The sequence below is a fragment of the Filicampus tigris genome, chromosome 1 (assembly GCF_054856515.1).
Source record: "Filicampus tigris isolate MCC_2025a chromosome 1, RoL_Ftig_1.0, whole genome shotgun sequence".
Classification (NCBI taxonomy): domain Eukaryota; kingdom Metazoa; phylum Chordata; class Actinopteri; order Syngnathiformes; family Syngnathidae; genus Filicampus; species Filicampus tigris.
In genome coordinates this window covers 4302493-4324993 of record NC_141217.1, presented here as the reverse complement: position 1 = coordinate 4324993, position 22501 = coordinate 4302493, and the positions used below count along the sequence as shown (strand labels likewise).

General features: G+C 41.9%; 1 protein-coding gene across 1 annotated transcript in view; it reads right to left on the bottom strand.

Moving 5' to 3' along the window:
• Positions 1-2291: 2291 nt before the first annotated feature.
• Positions 2292-22501, bottom strand: part of LOC147152549 (muscleblind-like protein 2a) — a 62597-nt gene continuing 42387 nt past the window's right edge. The window contains 6 exon segments of the mRNA XM_086048427.1: positions 2292-2541; positions 2544-2647; positions 10263-10298; positions 11548-11698; positions 12095-12148; positions 15088-15348. Coding sequence (XP_085904553.1) covers positions 2515-2541; positions 2544-2647; positions 10263-10298; positions 11548-11698; positions 12095-12148; positions 15088-15348 — 633 coding nt within the window. The 3' untranslated portion in view covers positions 2292-2514.

The window sequence follows — 22501 nt, the reverse complement described above, 5'->3', positions numbered from 1 at the left end:
CGTCAAACAGTTTACAAAAAAACAAAACAAAAAAAAATATGCGCAATGGACTTGAGATAAGGCAATGAGTTTGGATACGCCGAGTCTGCTCAGGGGACCAACAGTTCAGAAAGTTCTTCTGTTGGCCATCTTGTACCATCCACCGTCCATGCTTAAAATACATGTCAAGGGGTATTGTGGGTAACAAAACAAGGACGTCTCAAGTGCACACACTGCCCCCCACTGCCTCAACTACATTCACTTGAAAACAGAATGTCCCCATGCAACATGGTCGATTGTTGCACACAAATCTCTCTTTTTTTGTAGTTGACAGGAAAACAGTTTAATCAGTGTAAAAAGTGCAATCCTTAACTTTCGCCTTACACTGAATAAAACAAATCAGTGTGGAGCCTGAAGGTCCTTTGTCAGGCTAAGTCATCAACATTTCCTTGACATATTTTGTAATTGTGTGTACATATTTATATATTCATATAATGATTCAGTCTAGTGAGTGTCACAGCTCTACAGCGGCCGTTGTTTTCTAGTGAAAATATTAGTTCACTGTTACAATCTCAGTGAAGAATAAGAAATGTTAATATATTCTTTACAATCTACCTTGTGTACAGTATCCTAGAGGGGAAAAAAAAGTAAACTAAACAATGTCTTTTACAAAAATACCAAACTTTAGTAACTGCAACATTTGGTTGCCACAGCAACAACTTAATTGTTATGAAATACTAGCACACTAGAGTGAAAAGTACATCTGTATATTTTTTTCTCTTTTTTTTGTGGTAAAATCTATACAATACACATTTTTGTTCTCCAACAACACAAGCAACTCTATTTCTACTCTCTCACGTCTGCAACGCCGTTCTTTTCCCCCCTCTTTTCAGCAAGAAGGCCTTATAGGTCCAGTAGCTTCCAGAAGTCTGTGGATGGGCTTGGAAGCTCCCACTTCCACACCACCAACGATGCATGGCGTGGCAGAGCTCAATAAGTTACATTCATTTCAAATGCGTTTACAACATAATAATTAACAAGAGGTTGAAAATAAGATAAATTACAGCAAAATAGAACCTTTTAAGCCCCCATCACACATAAAACACACACGCACGCACACAACGCAATGCATGAAGACAGTTGAGGAGAATGAAACCCAAGGTTGTGGATTGTCAATGGTCATCAAGCACCATGAAATTACCGGTACATTTGTTTTTGGATAAAACAATTACAAATGAAATCATGTTTTAAAAAAAACATTTTAAAATATGATATATGCAGATTGGTTTAAAAAAAAACAACAACACAAGAACATTTCATGATCTTGACTTGCTTGAAGTGCAGGTGGACTGGGGTCCAAACATACTTTAATAGCACACATTGCACAAACTTGAAATACTATTCTATAACCAGAATATAAACTACATATATACATTACACACAGGTTTTTCCCCCTTCCTCTCTCATATTCCTCTTGTAAACTACTGGTAAGAAATGATGGTACATCATGAGAGCTAGTTGGAGTTCCAGAAAGACACTTGTGATGTCAACGGACAGTTGGTAGAAAACTGATGTTTTTTTTCCTTTCGCACGCCAAACGTGACGCCGACCTGGCCATGATCCAGGTGAGCATGTTTAGGCACTTCTACAGTTTTCTAAGATGAAACAGAATTGCGGGCGGTGGTCCAGTCAGACGCGTGTAGCCCTCCGAGTTCAAGTCTTCAGCGTTGCGATTGCACCGTTTTGTTTAGCACTTCAAAACACACCGTTGCTGTCCCTACCAAGCTCCCGTGTCTGCCGGCAGACGATCCGTTCTCATGCGCACGCACATACGCGCATACACACATGGCTTGGGATGTCCGAACACCATCAAGCCCTTGACACTGACCCGGTCACCTAGGCCGACCAACGTTCGCCCCCCCCCCCCCCCCCCCCTAGCCGAATGCATTTTAAGAAGGCGGCACCTCCACAAATCAATGTTGTGTTGTTGGTGGTGTTCCAAGCAGCTTTGGAAAATGGTAAAAAAAAAAAAAAGAAAAAGAAAAAAAAAATCTTCTCCGGGTTGGACTTTGGCAAAGTGCTTCTAGGGTTGATACGATGCAGGTCACACACACTTCAATATGGCATCAAGGGCAGATGGAGTATGGGCGGCGACCCCTTTGAGCTGCCACAACATTCCATGCTGAGGAGAGCGACACTCACGCCACTTGAGGCCCTCAAAGTGTGTCTGTGTGGCTACTCTCAATTTTCTGTGACATCCTGTCTCCCACTACAATAGAGTGCACCATTCATCATAGTGCAAATCAAGCATATTTTTTTTTTTTTTTTTTTTTTTACTAAACAAGTAAATAAATTGTGTGAAAATTAGTCAAATAAATATGAAAGAAAGGGTTTAAATGACCAGTGCCTATTCTGTGTGGACGACAAAACAATATCAATATCTTTGACTTTTACAGTCACTTTTTCATAAAATATACATAGACTCTATATGGTTTTTGTGTGTTAAGCCGACACTGCAGTAAGTGCAGTTAAGTGTTACACTCTTAGCATGCAGGTTGCTGGACCTCTACTGGCGAGGTAAGGTAGTATTTACAGGTGGGCAGTTTGGGGTTTTGTAGTGCAGCTCCTTCACACACCGGCCCTTTTGTGGTGCTTACTTTAAGATGATCTGCAAGGGAGACACAAAGGCAGCGAGGAACATTTAAAGAGACATTCAACGCAGCACATAAGCACTATTTCTTGACAACCACCCTGATCCATATTTGTTTGTCTGCCTATGTATGGCCTGGGACCCAGATGCAATAAATCCTGGTGCTTCATTTGGGAGAGAAATCAAGTTGTCCTTGCTTGGTCTCAGACTGTGATCAGTGGGTCTAATCTATAACCGCACAGAATTTCATATTTAGGTTGGATTTGCTCTGCAGGTCAAAGTGTTTCCATGTCCATTTCAAGTGACACGCATCCCATATGAAAGACATCAAACGATCCGCATGCACAAACGCCCACTACATAGTCGAAATGATGGACCAGAACCCTCCCTCTTAATGAACAACTTACGTATCAAACATAACAGGGAAAATACGTTTTAAACGCACTTTTTCTTTCTTCTTTTGTTGCCATTAGTGATGTCATATTATATTCAAACATTGCAGGCAGTTTTAAGACTGCAAATTCCCCCTGTAACTGTAAAGGATTTATTCATTACTATTTTTGAAATACGATTTTAGGTACCTGATCTGAAACAGTACTGCGCCCAGCACAACTAAAGATTTCATATGACAAATTAAACATGTCATTAAAATTTAGTGTTGATGTTTGAGCTGGGCGAATCTAATTCTATGATGGTTTATTGTCTGTTTTTCTCGAAAATAGAATAAAAAATTATAAAATGATGGTACATCATTCAAATATGTTGCTGCCTAAATCGTCCTCCAACCTTGAATTGTAAGGGTCATTCAAGGCAATGACAAACCCGAAATGTGCCGCTTGAAAGGAATCGTGTCATTTGAGCCATAGAGTAAAAATACAGCATTAAGGGAGGCTGTTGTTGTGAGAGACACAAGGGGGCGCTGTCGTATAATTTGTAACCTGACCAGTTCTAGTAAAGGTTACACCGTTAGATGTGGGCCAGCTCAGTCTAGCACTGATTATCATTGTTTGGATTCCAGTCTGCGTTCAGCCATTTTTGTTTCAACTTAACTCATTCTTTGTGCTTGTATGTTTTTTTTCTGGCTTCCTGCGACAACCCCGAAACATGCATGTTTGGTTTGCTGCAGCCTGGCAGATCTGCATGTTACTGTTAAGTGTTGTCTCTCTTATGTGTTAACAGCATGATTGACTGGTGATGAGCTCAGGGCGTACCCCCACTCTCACCCTAAATCAGCTGGGATAGGTTGCAGCTCCCCTGTGAACCTGAAAGCGACAAACAGTACATCATGGATAGGTGGATGGAATGATGTAACAACTTCTACCTTGTCACAATGAAGGTATACATTTTGTCCATTTATGTAAGGTACATACATGTTATATTATATATATATATATATATATATATATATATATATATGTATATATATATATATATATATATATATATATATTTGCCTACCCGATAAAGCTACAAAAGAGGAGGTGATGTTAGTTTGCAAGTGTACCTAAAGTTGTGGTCGATTAGTGTGTCTTAACAGTATCTAAAAACGATTGTTTATTCAGTGTTGCCAGGGAAACGCTCTCGGGTGGGATGGGAAGGGGCAGCCGCTAGAAGGACAGATGGCAGCAGACAACGGGCGGATGTAAGCCTTTTTCCTTGTCTCACATGCATGTTTAAAACTGTGCTAATTCTGTATCATCTACGTTTTACAATGAAGAAGGAGAACAAAAATAAAATAAAACTGTGGTGCTACTTCCTGCAGTTGCTGCTTGGTGACAATCACAAGAAGTGTGCTCACAGGACCCACATGTGACAGGAAATGACAAAAATTGCAGGGTCAATCCAAACATTTTTTTCAAGAATATGTTCCCAGCAGTCCCACTAGTTGAAACACGGCATTCTGATTCATTTTATGTTTGTGGAATATAAGTTACTTCCGCTTCACAGTTCAGAGGTCATGGGTTCGATCCCGGCTCCGGCCTCCCTGTGTGGAGTTTGCATGTTCTCCCCGTGCCTGCGTGGGTTTTCTCCGGGTACTCCGGTTTCCTCCCACATTCGAAAAACATGCACGGTAGGTCGATTGGACACTCTAAATTGCCCCTAGGTGTGATTGTAAGTGCGAATGTTTGTCTCTGTGTGCCCTGCGATTGTCTGGCAACCAATTCAGGGTGTCCAGTGCCTACTGCCCGAAGACAGCTGGGATAGGCTCCAGCACGCCCCGCGACCCTTGTGAGGATCAGCGGTATCGATAATGGATAGATGGATGGAATATAAATTAAGCAGCAAAATGAACTAGTTTTTAGCCATCTCTGGGGGCGGCCATTTTGTCTTTTGTCGACTAAAAATGACATCACAACTGCTCACAATGAGCAATCATTGCTGACCTGTTTTCTGTATCTGAGCCGCGATTGGTCGTTGTGAGCAGTTGTGATGTCATTTTCAGTTGCCAGAAGACAAAATGGTTACCCCCAGAGATGGCTAAAAACGAGTGGATTAACACTTATTCCACAAACGTAATATTAATCAGAATGCCCTGTTTTAACTAGTGGGCTTGCATAGAACATATTCTTGAAAAAGAAATGTTTGCGTTGACTTTCCACTTTAATGCCGTAAGCTTTCCTTATGATTTACTTGCATTGGGATTTACACCGGAGGTCCAAGTGGCCAATTCCGATTGAATGCCGACAGTACATGTGATTCTTTCATGCATGGTGCTACACGGGGCCAAGGGGTGCTATAGCCACATCAGCAATCTGTCTGTATGTATGTACTGTATGTATTCATTTGTTTAAAAACATTAAAAGGACAAATGTGTAGAATTCAGTGCCATCTAGTGGTGAAATAATAGAATGCAACGACCTAAGAAGGAAGCGGGTGCATTTTGAAGCACATGCACTACGGTGCCTTCGAGAGACCACACGTCGCAAGCCTACCAAGTTTCTTCAGTAAAGGTGCAAGGAAAATGTCATCACAAACGACTTCTAGTATTCCCACAAGTCATGAAGTAAGTGCATTGTATTTATTACACATACAGTAGTCATTAGGGGTGTAACGGTACACGTGGGTGTATTAATACGTTTCGGTATGGCATGTTCGGTTCGGGCCACTTGTTAGCGCGAGTTTACGCATGGGAGCTACTGACCGTCGCATGCGGGAGAGGAGGGTACCGGCACAAAAGAGAGAGCTAGAAAAGAGCCAGAGCTCGAAGGTCCCCCCCGTTACACTGCGTCTCCTATTTGGGAACATTCTGGCTTTCCTGTTAAAATTGCAGATGGGGAAAGGTACGTGGAGGAGTCGCAAAGTTGTGTGCAGACATTGCTACATGAGATCGGCGGCTATGTTGCAGATACTGTCGGACGTCTAACATGCACGGAATCATCCGACTGTGAATGTTTGTTAGACGGGGAGCAAAAACGTTAAACTTAAACAGCGAGATTTGTCATATTGTAGCGTCTTCCATATTGCCGTCAGACGTAGTTTAATTAGCACGTTTTTATTAATCCAAGTACAACTGCTCGCGCTCTTCTTTCTCCGCTGCTCCACTCGCTTGCCGTACGATGCATTCATGAACCTCGGAAACATCACAACTCAGCAACACAAAAATCTGACCACAATACAGATAACCCAATTCATTACAATATGCTGTTCAACATTCAAAAATTTCAATGCCTAAAAAGTGTGTACAATTTCATAAAGACTTTTTAGCGTTACTGTATTTTTTTCATTATAAAAAGAGTTTTAATAAAGTTAGAAATAATTGAACTGTTATTGTATGTATTTTTTTCCATCACAAAAAGTGTATATATGTACTGTAATAACAACTTGTCTTTAACTTGAATACTTAGACGTGTCATAGTCATAGGCTGTTGCTGTTGAGTATTTAAAGATTTTAGTGTCTTAATTTACAAAATTAAGCGATCTCTATTGTTAGTGTATTTTTTATTCTGTTGTAATTCCTTAGAAAATAACCCGAATGGTTTGCTTTTATGTATTTTTTCAAAAAAAATGTACCATTTACTTCAAATTAACTAAATTTAAAAAATCTGTTTTTTTGTACCGAAAATATACCGAACCGAAGTTTCCAAAAAAACGAACCGAACCGAAATGTGATTTAGCGTACGGTAACACCCCTAGTAGTCATGATGATTAGGAACTACGTTAGCTAATTTTGTCTCCTTCTAGTATCCGTAGCACAAAGATGGCAGCGAAACATGGCAGCCTCCTGTAGGGGAAGCGCGCCCTATGTAATATAATTAGAGATTACTTCACCTACGATTATATAAAAATAATTACGTTTATATGATAGAGTATATATTTTTTGCATATTGTTGAAATGAATAGTGGATTTTTAAATAATAATAAAAAATAATCATTGAAAAATCAAAACATTCTACAAATGTTCCCTTTAAAAAGTTCACAAGTAGCCATTCTGTTCCAATACAATTCCGGTTCTGTTGATTGTGCTGCAGCTGTACCGCGTGTGTGTTTGTGAGGGGAGGGAGGGGTTTGGTGAGTCTTTTAGTCATTTGCGTGTTAGGTTAGAGCTACTACATGTTCGAACGGATTTGCAAAATACGTTCGAACGATTTATAAAATGCAAGCTAAATGCTAAAAACATAGCATTTTCCTCATAATGCCACAGGGTATTGACTTGCGCATGCATGAACCTCTCAAGTAAGTGATTCTCAGGCCGACCTTATATCGGTCAAGCCTCCCCTTAGCCCTGGGAGGGGAGAAATCCTGGTGCCGTGGCTGTATTATTTTGACAGTCTTTTCCATCCAACCAACCATCAACCAATTTAACATACTGCTTCCCTTGCTTATTAAGGTTGCGGGTGAGGTAGACCCTATCAGAGTACTTGTAGAAAATCTACGCAATCATAGCCGATGGTCTAGTTCCATGTACAATTCAAATGACACGTATCCGACATGGCTGTCTTTACATTCATGGAACACATATATATAAATGTGTCCAACACTGAGTAGTGACAAATGGAGAGAGCCTGTCTGCATTACATAAATAATAATCACAAAAAATAAACATTACATAGTGTTCCATTGCCCAGTGATTACTTACTCTTTATCCCATTGGTTTAAATTATGCTAACCTTGAATAACCCCCCATATTTAATGATGGACCTCTAATAACATATTCCGACCATAATCAATGGCCTACAATTTTGCTGTAGTTTAGATTTATATATAGTGTTATCTAATGTGTTCTTTAATGTTTATTTGTGCTGGTCGGGCAGACAACACTCTCAGACTCTGCCAACACTTAGAGAGGTCATCAGGAATTTATCTAATATCCAACTTCCGAGTGAAGTGTTTGTGAAGGTAATGACACAGTGCCGTAAAGTGTGTTGTAGTTGGTGGCGTTGTCCTAAAACATCTACGATGAATAAAGTAATCTTTAGTACGCAGTGTTGTCTCAGTATTGTTGGACATAATACTATGGCAAGTGCCACAACATCTGCCCTTGTTGTTACGTTCCATGGTATCGCTGCTGCTGCTTTGAATCTAGCGGCGGTTGGGCTAGCCAAAGCTAGCGACACGAGGCTAACCCTGAATCATGCCCATTCAAGCTTGAGTCTTGCCTGGTGTGTGTCGGTCACATTTTTTTTTTTCTTGCATCATCACAAAAGCCTTTTAAAAGTGTTTTTTCCTTTTTTTCCCCTCTTTGGGCTGCCACCAATCATATTCAAACTGTGCCACATAATAGCAAAAAATTGGAACTGTTTAATTCAACCATGCAGTGTAAATCCATCCTTTGACCACAACTATACTGTGCGGAAATGTCCAGGTTAAAAATGGTCCAACCATGCACACCTCTGACGCATCAAAATATTACGGCTCCTGAAGTGCCTGAGCAAGAAAAATGGAGGCGTTGCAACTCCTGTGCTTTGCTATGCAGTCACATCATCATCGTCATCCATCGACTGTACTGTAATTCATCAACATAGTTTTGATTGCAACGTCATTTGAAACGTAGGACTGTAACACAACTGAGAGAATTATTGGCATTTATTTTTTAAGAGTACAGCAATGTTGAAAGACTTTGAAATGACAAAGTGCTCTGAGATCATAGTTTGTGGTATACTGTATTTACGGTTTACACTACTAATATAGGCAAGTATGAACATTTTTAGGGTGGGGGCGTGAATTATTTACAGTTTTTCTTTCGCGGTCAGACTTTTACGATTAGCGTACATGCATAATTGCGCTTTCAACTTGCAACGAGGACACACCAAAGGAGTGAAACCGGTACGTCCTGAATGGTAGCATGTGAATGTGCTCACTGTGTGCTTTTGCATAGCACACAAGCAATACAAGTGATTCCCTTGCTGCAAGATAGTATTTGACAATAAGAGATGTGGAAACTTAAAAAAAAAAACATGCACAAGAGAACCAGGAAGTGGTGATACATAACACAACTACAGTACCACATTGCAAATGGGAGAGCTCTGAAGAAGTAAATACTTGAAGAGAGCGCCTAAAGGGGCTAAGCATTTCTCAGGAAACATGATAGGCCACCCTGGAGGACCCTCTGCTCCCTGGGAAAGCCCCACTTATGTGAGTTTGCGCCAAACAGGTGGAAGAGACGGTTGGGGAGGGGCTAGGGCGAGGCCTCAGCCGCAGAGGACATATTTCCATTTGAAGGAAAGACTTCTTCAGAGCTCCGGGGACTGATGAACGAAAGCTTTAAAAAGAGCAAACCTGATTGGCTTGGGCTGTTGCTGCGTAGGGGACACTTGTGGCCGGAGTTGTTGCTGCAGAGACAGTAGCAGGCGTAGCACTGTACATCATTGGGACTTTGTTTTGAGGATGACAAAGGGCAGAGGGAGAGGGAAGGATTTGGCGCAGTATGACAACCATGGAAACAGGCGTGTCACGTGCATGTTGACGCGTGTCGTTAGTTGATGTTGTCGCAGATGGTGGTGGTAATGGCGGCGGATGTTACAGTGAGCCAGCAAGCCATCGTTAGGGTTACACCAGCAGATGGCATGCAACCATTCACAATGCAAAGCAAGGAAGGAGGAACAAAAGACAAAAAAAAGAAAAAGATGAGGGAAAAAAGAAGAGACAAGCAGATTACAATCACAAATCTTATTTCATTCTTTCTTTGTTTTTTCAAACAGAAATTCAGTTTGCTGCTTTCCCAAAGACTTGGCAAGACTTCAACTACAATGAACCAGAACCAGCGACCTTTCTGGCAGCAGAGATTGGATTCTATTTGATTTCTTCTATTTACACCTAAAGAAATAAGCCAAAACTAACCTGGTCCTCATCACAAAAACGTAGATTCACTGAGCCTTTACTCATATAAGACCTGATGATTTGTTAACTTGAACATTTTGTAATTCCCATCCTGCACCGAGAACGCTATGCGGAATAGTCCCTCTGGGTATCAGATTTTAATTCTCTTTTCAACAACCTGTGAAACAAGCTACGCCTCTGCGTTTTAAGAAAAAACACTATGACGATTTGACACGTGTGGTTTACATGGAACTTAGAGAGTCAAACAATATGCGATTATTGTCTGCAGTTACTCCACATGGTGAGTGTGTGTGTGTGTTTGTGTGGGAGAGAGCGCAAGAGAGACAGAACATAAAAGGTGAGGGTCAGAACCTACCAAGACTGCTAGCAGGCGTCATGCACAGGACTGACCCTGGTGTGTTCATGCATAGAAAGAAGAGGGGTGGGGGGGTGGGGGTGGGGGGGTATGGGTTAATTGACAGGGAGGAGAGTGACAAAAGATCAGACAAGTTACTGTGTTGATGGAAGCAAGCAGAGGGGCTCCCGTTGACCAGTTATATTAGTGACAAAATGTGCAGCCAAACATCAGCAAGGCCTAGCCTCACCATTTACAGTAGCTAAGGAACAAGTGTCCAACTCCCGTCCTCGGAGGCCCCTGTGATGCATGTTTTAGATGTTTGCCTCCTTCAACACAGCTGATTCAAATGATCAGGATCCCGCAGAGCTGGCTGATGAGCTGATCATTTGAATCAGGTGAGTTGGAGGAGGGAAACATCGAAAACATGTAGCATAGGGGCCCTTGAGGAGCGGCGTTAGACACCTGTGAGCTAAGGTGACTTAACCAGCTATTTTAGTGTGTTTTTTTTTTTTTTTAAATTTATATCACTGCTGGATTGTCTGATGATGTATTTTAGCATTGTTTTGCAAATCCCTCCTCACCTGTGCGGAAAAACAGAAGGAAAGTGGGAGGACTGTAGAGATGTGCCATGCTTTGAATCTAACCTGCAGCCATACTTGAAAATGAAGATGGTGCTTTGCGTTCCTCTTCCACAAAATATCACATGAAACCTGACATAGACTCCGTGATATCTTGTGGCAGATGTGTCGTTACTGTGGAAAAAGCCCACTCATCTGGCATTAAGACACAAACCTGATTGCAGATGGCCGTGCCGACAGACTAATGTATTAGCCACAGTTCAGCCCAGCTGACACAGCTGGATCAACAAGGTGAAGGCTAAACAAACACAACGTCATCTTTGAAGGGCACAACTGAACTGATAATGTTGAAATGAAGTTTAGGGATGTTCCACTACATACTGTACTTGAGATGATGACACGGTCAGTAGCCTCTTTCACAGAGCGTCTGCATCGGACGTAACATTGAAGCCCTACTTCACTTACTGAATGTCTTATATGGGGATAAAGGGTCAAAAGTCAGGGATTCAAAAGACAGTGTCAAAGAGGCTAGTGCCTGTGTGTCCCTCTAACACAATTTTTTCACGGGTTTTTGTACTCCAGTACAGTACATGGACCAAAGTCTTGGAACACACCTTAACTCATGAACTGATCATCACGGTTTATTGACCCTCTAGTTTTCCTAAATGGCCTTGTGTCTCCATAGTAACTGGTCACGAGAGGTTTCCCGCCCTGTGTGCACTTACCTGTGGGAAAGAAAGCAGGCTGTTGGAGCTGCGCGCTGGCCAGTGCCTGCTGGTAGTGCAGGACACTGGGGTTAAATAGCGAGCTCGCGCCGTTGCTCTTCTCCAGTGCCGCTCTCTTTGGTAGCGGCTGAAGGACGCTGTGGGGAAACGCCTGGCCGCCGGGGAGACACACCAGCACACACAAGAGAAGAACAGTCCATTTACAAGTAGGAAAAAAAAAAAAAAATCAACAGTGAAAGTTAACAAATCTACAGTATGACTATGCTCATCACAAAAAGGCAAGAATGGAGGAGAAACTACATCCTAGCAAAAATAGTGAGAAAATTGTGCAGACAGAAATATTTTATCATTAAACTGGATTTTTTTTTTTGTAAATGTGTAACATAAGATGCAATTGCCACTGCTGTTGTTAAATACAGTACACTATGAAACTTCAAACTGCATTACAGCGTTTCACAAAAGCAAAAGAGCCAACTTAAACTTTGTGAGTGGCTACAGTACAATTAAAGAAGCTACATGCAAAGCAAAAGGTGAAAGGTCAAAGTACCAGGTCTACAGTTGCCTCGAGGGGTCGCTTCATTGCTTTGGCAGTCGACTGAGTCTTTAATTAGCAGGCAGCGAGCACATGATGGCAGTGGGCCAATGGGATTCAAGCGTATTAACATACAGGTAACAGCAAGCAGAGGTGCATCATGGGGGACAGCATTGCATTGTGGATAGGTGAGAAGGAAAAAAACAAAAACAAAAAGAATCTGAATGCAAGTATACCACATACAAAACCATAGGCATGCACGTACACATAAAAACCTGCTTAGTCTACTTTAAACATTTGCTACTTTTTCAATTAGTCAGAAAAACATTTAGACAAAAGCGAAACGTTGAATGTTGTATGTCTATGCTACTGGGCAAAGAATTTAGTAGCAGGGCTAGCTACAACTTTTGACAGCAACAAAGGGCATCAAAGGATAAACAAGATCAATTGAAGGATGAACTCTTCTTCAAATTGGCTGACGTGGGGTGGTTGTTTGTTCAAGCCATCCTGCAGCATGTACTTGATTGTGTCATGTCATCGAATTTAAAAATTGTCATGTGGAGCGCTGTTTATTCTCCAAGATACTGTACATACTGTATTTGGGTGGCGGTATCACAGCTCCGTAAAGTAGCAAGACAAAGTTGCCCATGCAATGATGACACAGCTTGAAGAGATGGAAGTCAAATGTCCAAAGGGGTCCATGCGGACGCCTTCCTTGGCGTGCAGTGTGCAAACTGCATCGCAATATTGTACTGATGCGTCGTGGCATGAATAAACAGCGAGGTTAGTTCAAGATGGAGGATGGCGCTCTGCCATGAGATGAGAAGCAAAAGGTGGCAGCACACCACTGCGTATGAGGGAGCTCTTGGCAAGCAACAAAGAATGTGGCACACTCAAACAACACCAGCAACAGAACATCTCCACTTTAGTTTGCCCCCTTTTAGATTACGGTACTAATGCGATTTATGGGTAGTGATATTTCCAACAGTCAAGCAATAATGCTTTTATGGCTCTCTGCTTCAGCTCGGACAATGGGCTCAAAGAAAATTGGATGAAAGGTGCTGACTGAACATCAAAATCGCCCAAGGTTAACCTCCTCACCTCCAGCACCGCACGCAACCGAGACCGGGAAATATACAATTAACGTCGATAAGATGAGGCACATGAGGACCACGTTGTGGCAAATGGGGAAGTTAATGAGCTGAGGGACTGTGCGACTAGTAGAAGATTGCACCAAGCGGTCATCACTTTGCCCCAAGTGGCCTTATGTACTCTTATTGTGTGGAGTCGGTGTTCCAGCCGCTTCGCCCGATCAAACAGTCGCCTGGTCGCTTACGGAGGACGGACAAGGAGAGCAAAGCAGCAATGACGGTTGCCAAGGAAAAACAGACAGGCGTGGTGTGAGGTGTTAAACAAAGTGCAGGAGCAAACGGGAGCGTTGTGGGCAGCCTGGAGCGGGGCGGGGCAACGCTAACACACGCGGCCAAGCATGTCCTCCATTTTGCCAGCATTTCCACCTGTCTATTGGCCAGCTGCGGGGATGTGATGTGACTTTCTCATCCATCCTTGATTTCATTTGCACTGATCTGCTGAGAGCTGAACTCATCAAGAGCATGGAGACGAGAGGGTGGGAGTGTTCTACGTACCGTCCCAACCAAGGGCGTTGCACAATGAAAGTGCTCGGATGATAACAGATTGTTCATGCAGTATTATTTTTGAAAGGACCTCACTTTGGGAGGACCATTGTTAGTGGACTGTACACTGGAACCTACTGGAATGAACTTGCAGAGGTGGGTGGGTGCTTGATACAGTAATAACAAAACAGGGCTCCACATTTAATCTTACTGTGGGGGTGTTACAACGAGCGGCGTGTGTGTACCGGTATGCTTGTGAGAGAGAGAGAATGTTCAATTTAAAGGAGGTGGTGCATCTGTTGCAATGTGAATGTTATCATACTGTGCAAAATGTCACCATTGTTCTTTTAGCAATGCTATAATGTGTGTTTATTTTGGCGGTGTCATGATTCTTCACTCATCATTCTTCAATCGTTTGTGACACCCAAAAGTGAACATGAAATCCTCTTACAGCACCTTCATCCACATCCTCACCAAAATGTAATGAATTCTTGAAATAGGTTTTATATTTTTGGCATGATCCAACTAATTGTATCCTTTGTAATATTTACCGTTTTATCATGTCACTATGAATGCTGTGATAAGAAGTAAACAAACAAGACAGCCAGCCTATGACTTTTGCACTGTACCGTAGGGCTGCATGATACTGGAAAAACATGCAGTATGCGATATGGGTTGAATTTTGAAGTATCAATGTTACCATGATATTTAACATGTATCTAAAGAAATACATTTTTAATACCTAATGAGAGAAATATTTTTCTTCATGTGGCAATATTAGCAGACTCAACATGTTCCTAGCTAATTAATTGTAATAACTTACAATTTAAGTTAGTAATGCCCCTAGATACTGTTCTCCGATTGGATGGCGATGTTCATTTAAGGTTGCATCTGATTGGTCAAAATCAGATCAAATCATAAACTTCCATTATGAAACTTATCGCAGCTCTTTGCGATACGAATATTGCATGTGTTATTATCGTGATGAGGAAATTTTGTTGATATACTGTGCAGCCCTACTGTACTGTACAGTACACTCTAAAAGCAGTTGGGTTGAAAATAACACAATTTGGGGTCAAAAATGGACCTATCCGCTACTTGAGTCAATTTGACTCAACTTTATGGTTTGTTTTTGTAGAAAAGAACTCCAAAAATGGTTAGTTTTGTAGAAAACAACCCCAAAAATTGAGCTGTTTTGTACTAAACAATGCAAGGTGGGTCAAATTGACCCAAGTAGTGGATCGGTCCATTTTTGACCCAAAATTGTGTTATTTTCAACCCAACAGTTTTTAGAGCGTAAGCATACTGTATCTTAAATCTTCCACATTATAAGGTACGCATTTGTGTATCCAGACGTCGGTGCTGTTCTCTCACCATGGCTGCTGTCGTAGCGACGGCTTGTGCAGCCACTGCCGTCTGGTTGGCCTGGTGCTGGGTGGCCTTGATCTTGGCCTGCAGATGTGCCGGTGGATGGAAGTACTTGCACTTCTCACGAGAACACCGGCTCTTGATGTAGTCCATGCAGACGGTAACCGTGTTGTCACTGGTGTCGATCATGGGGCTGTCGCATGGGTGGGCAAAGCGGCAGTCGGTCTCGCCGCGAGCACAGTTGCCCCGCTGGAACTCACGACAAACCTGAACACACACACACATGGATGTGGTAAGACACAGGAAACTACAGCGGGGAAAAAAGGGTAAACACTTGCAAAGACTGCCACAATACATCACAAATCATTGATCTGCTCACATTTTCCTTTTAAATAGAAATACTTTTGAAAAGGATTGAATGGCGTGCAACTAAATGATTACGTGTCAAACACAAGGGGATTGTGGAACCACTGAAGCAACCAGCACTGAGGCCTGACTTCAATCACAGGGGAATCTGCTTTTCATTGGCACCACGGGGCCCGTTACACACAATGACGCAGACACGCACACATGCAGGTCATTTGCAAAGATCCATGCGCATCATGTTCACGCACGGTCTGCGTGGGAGTGCGTACATGTCTCTGAGGGATGCTGTTTCATTAGCGAGCTTCATCTACAGTAGTTGCTAAGTGATAGCACTCGCGAAGACAAACACATCGAGGCAAACACCTACGCATCACCTATATCTCATACTGTATAGAGATGGCAATTGTTTATCTTTCTAAAGGTTGAGGGGAAAATACACTTCCCTTCACAATTAACATCTTCTCATTCAGTATTGTCTGCCAGTGGGTTGATGTAATCTCATAAACCAGGACCTCTATCTTTATTAAAAATACATCAAGTTTAAAGGGTCGAGTAGATTCACAAGGGCAGATGCTGATGACATCCGAGGGCAATGCAGAAGTATCTGTTGACGGCCCTTTTTGTTTTTAAAATATCAAGCAACGTTTATATAAGGATCCCCATACACAACCAGCCACATTACCAATATAAGAGCTGTATTAACAATTCAGCCTTTTACAAAGATAATGCTAATTACGTCTTACATTGGTTGATCTTAATTTGTGTAGTACAGGAAGGCATCACGGGCGGTACCTCACTACCACATTTAGCAACTACCCCTCTCTAGGGGTGGGCGATATATGGGCAAAAAAAAAAGATATTTTTTCAAAAAAACTCGATTACGACAATTTGACGATATTCTACAAAAATATTTTAAATCTGCACTTGCTTCACAGACCACTTGCGGATAGACAGCGTTTGTGAACAACACCTCTTTTAAATTTCTAAATTCAGCTTCTGCAAAACATAATGACATTCTAGGACAATATTTAACAATAAAGTACAAAAAATTATGTATAGACTTGCATTGATTTTGGAAATATTTATGTCATTGAAATGTCTGTGCTGTTATTCCATAATGATATGACATTTTGAGCTGCAGTAAGTACTGGTGTACCACTGCCAATTACTAGAGCAATCAGAATGGTAAATAAATGTATTTGATATGTGACGTGTGATGAAGTGTCACCCAGCGAGAGAAAAAAAATACGTCGTCATGACAACACCTATTGTCATACATTGGCCACTGTATTCGGAATAAAGTTGAATAACAAAGCTGCAATTTAAAGAAAAGTGCATTTTCCAACCCATTCATCGCTGGTTTGCAAGATTCTCACTTTTATCTCAGAATTCTGACTTTAAAGTGAAAATTCTGACTTTATTCTCAGAATTCTGCCTTTAAAGTCAGAATTGTTCTTTAAAGTCAGAATTGACTTTAAAGTGAGAGTTCTGACTTTATTCCCAGAATTCAGACTTTAAAGTCAGATTCTCAGACTTCCCAATTCTTAGAATTCTGACTTTAAAGAACAATTCTAACTTTAAAGTCAGAATTCTGACTTTATTCTCAGAATTCTGACTTTAAAATGAGAATTCTGACTTTATTCTCAGAATTCTCACTTTAAAGTCAGACTTTCCCACTCATTCATCGCTGTAATATGCGATCACTTTAAAGTCGGAATTCTGGCTTTAAAGTGAGAATTCTGAGAATAGTCAGAATCCTCACTTTAAAGTCAGAATTCTGACTTTAATGTTAAAATGTCAGTCAGAATTCGGAGAATAAAGTCAGAATTCTGAAATAAAAGTCAGAATCTTGTCCACTGATAGTGTAGTGGTACACACGCCCGAGTTGTGTGCGGGCAGCGTGGGATCGATTCCCGCTCAGTGACGGTGTCTGTGTGTGCCCTGCGACTGGCTGGCACCCAGTTCGGGGTGTAGTCTGCCTTCGCCCGTTGACGGCTGGGATAGGCTCCAGTAACTCCCCGCGACCCTGTATAGGATAAGCGGTTTGGAAGATGACATGACAAGTCAGAATCTTACCAACCTTATTTTTTTTCTCCCACTGGGCCTAATCCTCTTCCGTAGTTTTCTGAGTGTGTGTGTGTGTTTACTAAGCTTTTGTTTAGCGTGATTGCGCGGTCGCCAAGTTTTCCTCGTAATCCATATGGCTCATGGTGCAACAGAATTGCTCTTCACGGTGACCGTTTTGGCACATCGAACAATGTTATTCCCACCGACATCAGTTTTGTCAAGATCAAACCATTTACAGACTACTGACGACGTGGACTTGCGCTATTGTTTCCCGCTGGACACTCCTCCATACTTGAAACAGACCGGCTGCATTGCCCGCTGATTTGTCAAAATGATTATCACTTCCTGCTCCTTTGCCATAAATGCAACCTGATTTGCCGAAAGAGGGTTTCAGCATTTCCTCAAACTTTGCGGCCGTCGACTGACTCGTTATGATTTTCGAGGCAGTATTAATACTCAATAATGTAAAATTACACATTGTGAAAGAAAGATTGATGATGATATCGATGACGATATATATCGCCCAACTCTACCCCTCTCATTAGAAAACATTTTAGTTCCACCACACTGCAAACTACAACTACAATAATAAAAGAGCATTAAATGAATACCTCTCTGACAGTGTCAATTAAAGCTGACCACAAATACCTTTGTGAAGGCAGTTTTTGCATTGGATCCCATGATATGTACAAGGGGTTGGGCCAGTATGTACACAGTTGCAGAGAAAAGTATGTGGAATTAGTATTATTAGCTGTTCTTCATCTAAGTCACAATACAGAAAACAGTCTGCTCAAACGAATATCACACAATTATTTTTTTCATGACTTTATTGGTCACCCCATGCAAACATGGTAGGGTGGAAAAAGTATGTGAACCAAGACACCCGCACGTCTTCTCCACAAACTTGTCCAGGTCAGAGGGGAACCAGTCAGTAGCCGAGTTTACAGCCTTGCATTCTGATTAGAATGAAACTGAAGGACCAAATGGAATGAAAATGCTCCATCTAAACATCTCAATCGTAGTAAAAACACAGAATCCAAATGGAATTTCATTCGGAATCATATTCCTTTTGCCAATCCAAACAAAGTTCATGTAAATTCAATCGGAACAGCCAGGCTGTGTCTGGTCTGCGCATGCTCTGTCTGTCTTGATGCAAATGCGTAGTGACGTCATTTACGCACTTGAAAATGGCGTTGTCCAACCACAACTTGTCTGCACCGGGAGAACTTATGTCTTTTGTTTGCATGATTCATGTGTTTGCATCGTGTGGCCGGTTGCAGCATTTCTTAGTTGCAGCATTTTTGTTTTGCATATATTTGTGTGTCTTTTAGTTTGCATGTGTTTGTCTTTTTTTGTTGTTTGTAGCATTCCTGTGTTTGCAGCGTGTTTGACCCTGTCGGCCACGGTACTGAAGCCAGGCAAAAGAAAAGCGAACCGTAGAACCATTCGTCCCAACTGTTACAAGAAGCAAGATTGAAAGCTGACCAAAGATATTACCAAAGCGATTGGCATGCACTGTACATTTCAACAGCTTGACTACCTTCAGGTCAGGGGTGTAAAAGTTTTTGCCAAGAGGGCCAGATTTGGTGAGGTGAAAATGTGTGTGGGGGCGTAGACCATTCATTCAGCTTCCATTTCCTTTAATTTTTCTCGGCGTTAGTTACCAGTCACCTTGTCGTAGTTTGCATGTTTTGTCTGGTAGTGGTTCTTGACACTGAATTCCTTGAAAACAGCCACAGTCTCTCAGCGAACTATGCAGACGCAGTTGTTTTGTATTTCAGTGACGGCCGGCCCTCTCTGTCAAGATTCTTTTTCTTCGCTACAGTCTCTATTTTAGAAATGGGCTGGAAAGGGCCACACAAAAGGTCATGCAGCAAGGTGTTCACTCTGACATCAAACACCACTGAGATGGGAAGAGGCAGAGAGCACTCGGAGCGTATTTCTGAAAGCACCCGAGAGTGCGGCCACTTCTGGTGCAATATTGAATAGCTTTTTTGTATATGTGTATCTCCTACTGTGGTCAACAGTACTGGTGGGACACACAATATTGATTTTAAGCCATAGGCTGCGGGCTGGTGCAAATTTGAACACGGGCTGCATATGGCCCCCGGGTCGCATTTTGGACATACATGCTTTAAGTGGTGATCTGCATCTTATACCATGTTATCTCAGGTAGTTCTAAATGACAGTATGTTGAACAAATTGTTACTTGCACTACTATCAGCTAAAACTAACTGAAAAGAAACCTAAAATTATGAAAAGAAACCTAAAATTATGCTTTTGAGTAGGGACGGCTCCAGGACTTTTTCTCTCCTGGAGCGGTTGGGGCTTAACTGGGGCTACAAAGATTTCTGATGGCGCTATAGCGCCACGCTAGCCCCGGTTTAGCGCCATCCCTGCTTTTGAGACTTTTTTGTTGCTTTTTCCTTTTATACCTAACCGTGACACCAAGCCCGAGGGACGTAAACCATGACTTCTGTGAACCGTTACACCCCTACCAGACAGTAGACACCCCATGAATATTGCTCACTATGCAACATATATTGTCTAGTAGGGAACTACAGGAAATGTTTGGTTGAGGTTATTGCTGCCAAAAGGGGACTCAATCAGATATTAAATCCAAAGGATCACATACCGTATTTTCTAGACTATAAGCCGTTACTTTATTTATGAATTTGTACTGACGAGCTTCAAGCCGCCAATAGATTTAACCAGAGCTTGGCATTCGTCTATGCTTTAGTCCGTCCATGAATTCTCGTCTATATTTCAGGCCCGCCGAGTTGGTCCAAGTCAGCCAAACAGCGTAGAGAACGGACTTTACCGGCACCACGTCACACGCAAGGTGCCACACTCCTGACACGCAGCCAAACAAAGAAAAAAAAAAAAACAGTGTTGTATACAATTTGGTCCCACAGACGCAATGACATGTGCCCCATATTATTTTTATTTCACCGATCACCACGCTGTGCGTGTCTGTTGTTATTTGATATTTTTTTTCGGTGCCTGTATGTGATGTGAAAATTATGTTCTTGACGTTGATTGGCTATCGCCGATGAGGGACGGACTGGGACCACATGGGTCGGCCGGAAATACCGCCCAGAAGTTAGAGACGGATAGACAATGCCTAGCTCTGGATTTATCCATAGTCTCGTCACATATGACCAGTGAAATTACCAAACACATCACAGTGGACCAATGAAACTCTCCGAGTCCACCCTCATATTGCATATTCCTCAGCCATTTACAGTTGGAGTGCATATGCGTGAGGGCAGGGCGGGCTGCCTGAAGAAAGAAATGCGGAAGTGTGTGTGCGTAGCGGTGCACGGCTGTTTAAAGTGGAAGTCAACCCAAACATATTTTTTTAAAGAATATGTATGTCTATGCAGGCCCATTAGTTGAAACACAGCACTCTGATTAACATTGTGTTTGTGAAATATGAGTTAAGCAACAAAATCCACCCGTTTTTGGCCATCTCCAGGGGTGGCCATTTTGTCACTTCTGTCGACTGACAATGACATCACAAATGGTCAGGACTCAGATAACAACCAATCATAGAGTGAACAGGCGAGCCGTGACTGGTCGTTATCTGACCCTGAGGGGCTGTGATGTCATTTTCAGTCGACAGAAGTGACAAAATGGCTGCCCCAACAGATGGCTAAAAACGGGTGGATATTGTTGCTTTAATCACATTTCATATTAATCAGATTGCCTTGTTTCAACTATGGGCCTGCAGAGAACATATTCTCGAAAAAAATATGTTTGAGTCGGATTCCTCTTTAAGGAGTAATTTAGAGAGAAACGAAGAACGTGGCAACATATCGTCGCTGTCCTGTGAAAAACACTTACCGTATTTTCCGGACTATAAGTCAAAGTTTTTTTTCATAGTTTGGCCGGGGGTGTGACTTATACTCTGGAGCGACTTATGTGTGAAATTATTAACACATTATATTGTATCTCTTTCCTTTTCAACGTCAGCAAACAATACACCAAACAACCACAGGAGGGCGTTCTAAGGCTGCATATAAACCTGCATTACATATTGACTTTACAACGGGCAGAATAACATGTATAGTGTATACTGTATATCATTTCACATCTTATTGTAACCCGCAATAAGAAACCTAAAGATAAATCCTAAAAGCTATCAAAATGCATGAATAATTTAAACGGTTAAAATCTAACATTTTGAGAAATAAGTAATTAAAATAGTATGATAAAGACAGGGCGGCACGGTGGTCGACTGGTTAGCACGTCCGCCTCACAGTTCAGAGGTCGTGGGTTCGATCCCGGCTCCGGCCTCCCTGTGTGGAGTTTGCATGTTCTCCCCGTGCCTGCGTGGGTTTTCTCCGGGTACTCCGGTTTCCTCCCACATTCTAAAAATTCTAAAAATGCATGGTAAGTTGATTGGACACTCTAAATTGCCCCTAGGTGTGATTGTGAGTGCGGATGTTTGTCTCTGTGTGCCCTGTGATTGGCTGGCAACCAATTCAGGGTGTCCCCCGCCTACTGCCCGAAGACAGCTGGGATGGGCTCCAGCACGCCCCGTGACCCTTGTGAGGATAAGCGGTATGGATGATAAAGACAATTTGACTGTCTATCAATATACATCCATACAAAATAATGTACTGTTGCTTTAAGACACAGCCACGGAGCTGAGAGCAGGGAAGAGAACAAAGAGATAATTACGACCGAATACATAAATACTTTTGGAGACTTGGAAACATTCTACACGGTCGTGGATAAATAAAATACTTATTTAATCGATCTACAACCGTTTTGGTGAGTTTAAAGTGATCTTACCGTAACTTTCTTGTATGCTACATGTGTGAATGTTAGCTAAATGTTACCATCGTAGCTCAGTGGAAATGATGTGTACTAAGAGCACAATTAATTTCCTCCAACAATGCGACTTATACTCCAGTGCGACTTATTTATGTTTTTTTCTTCTTTATTATGCATTTTTAGGCTAGTGCGACTCCGGAGCGAC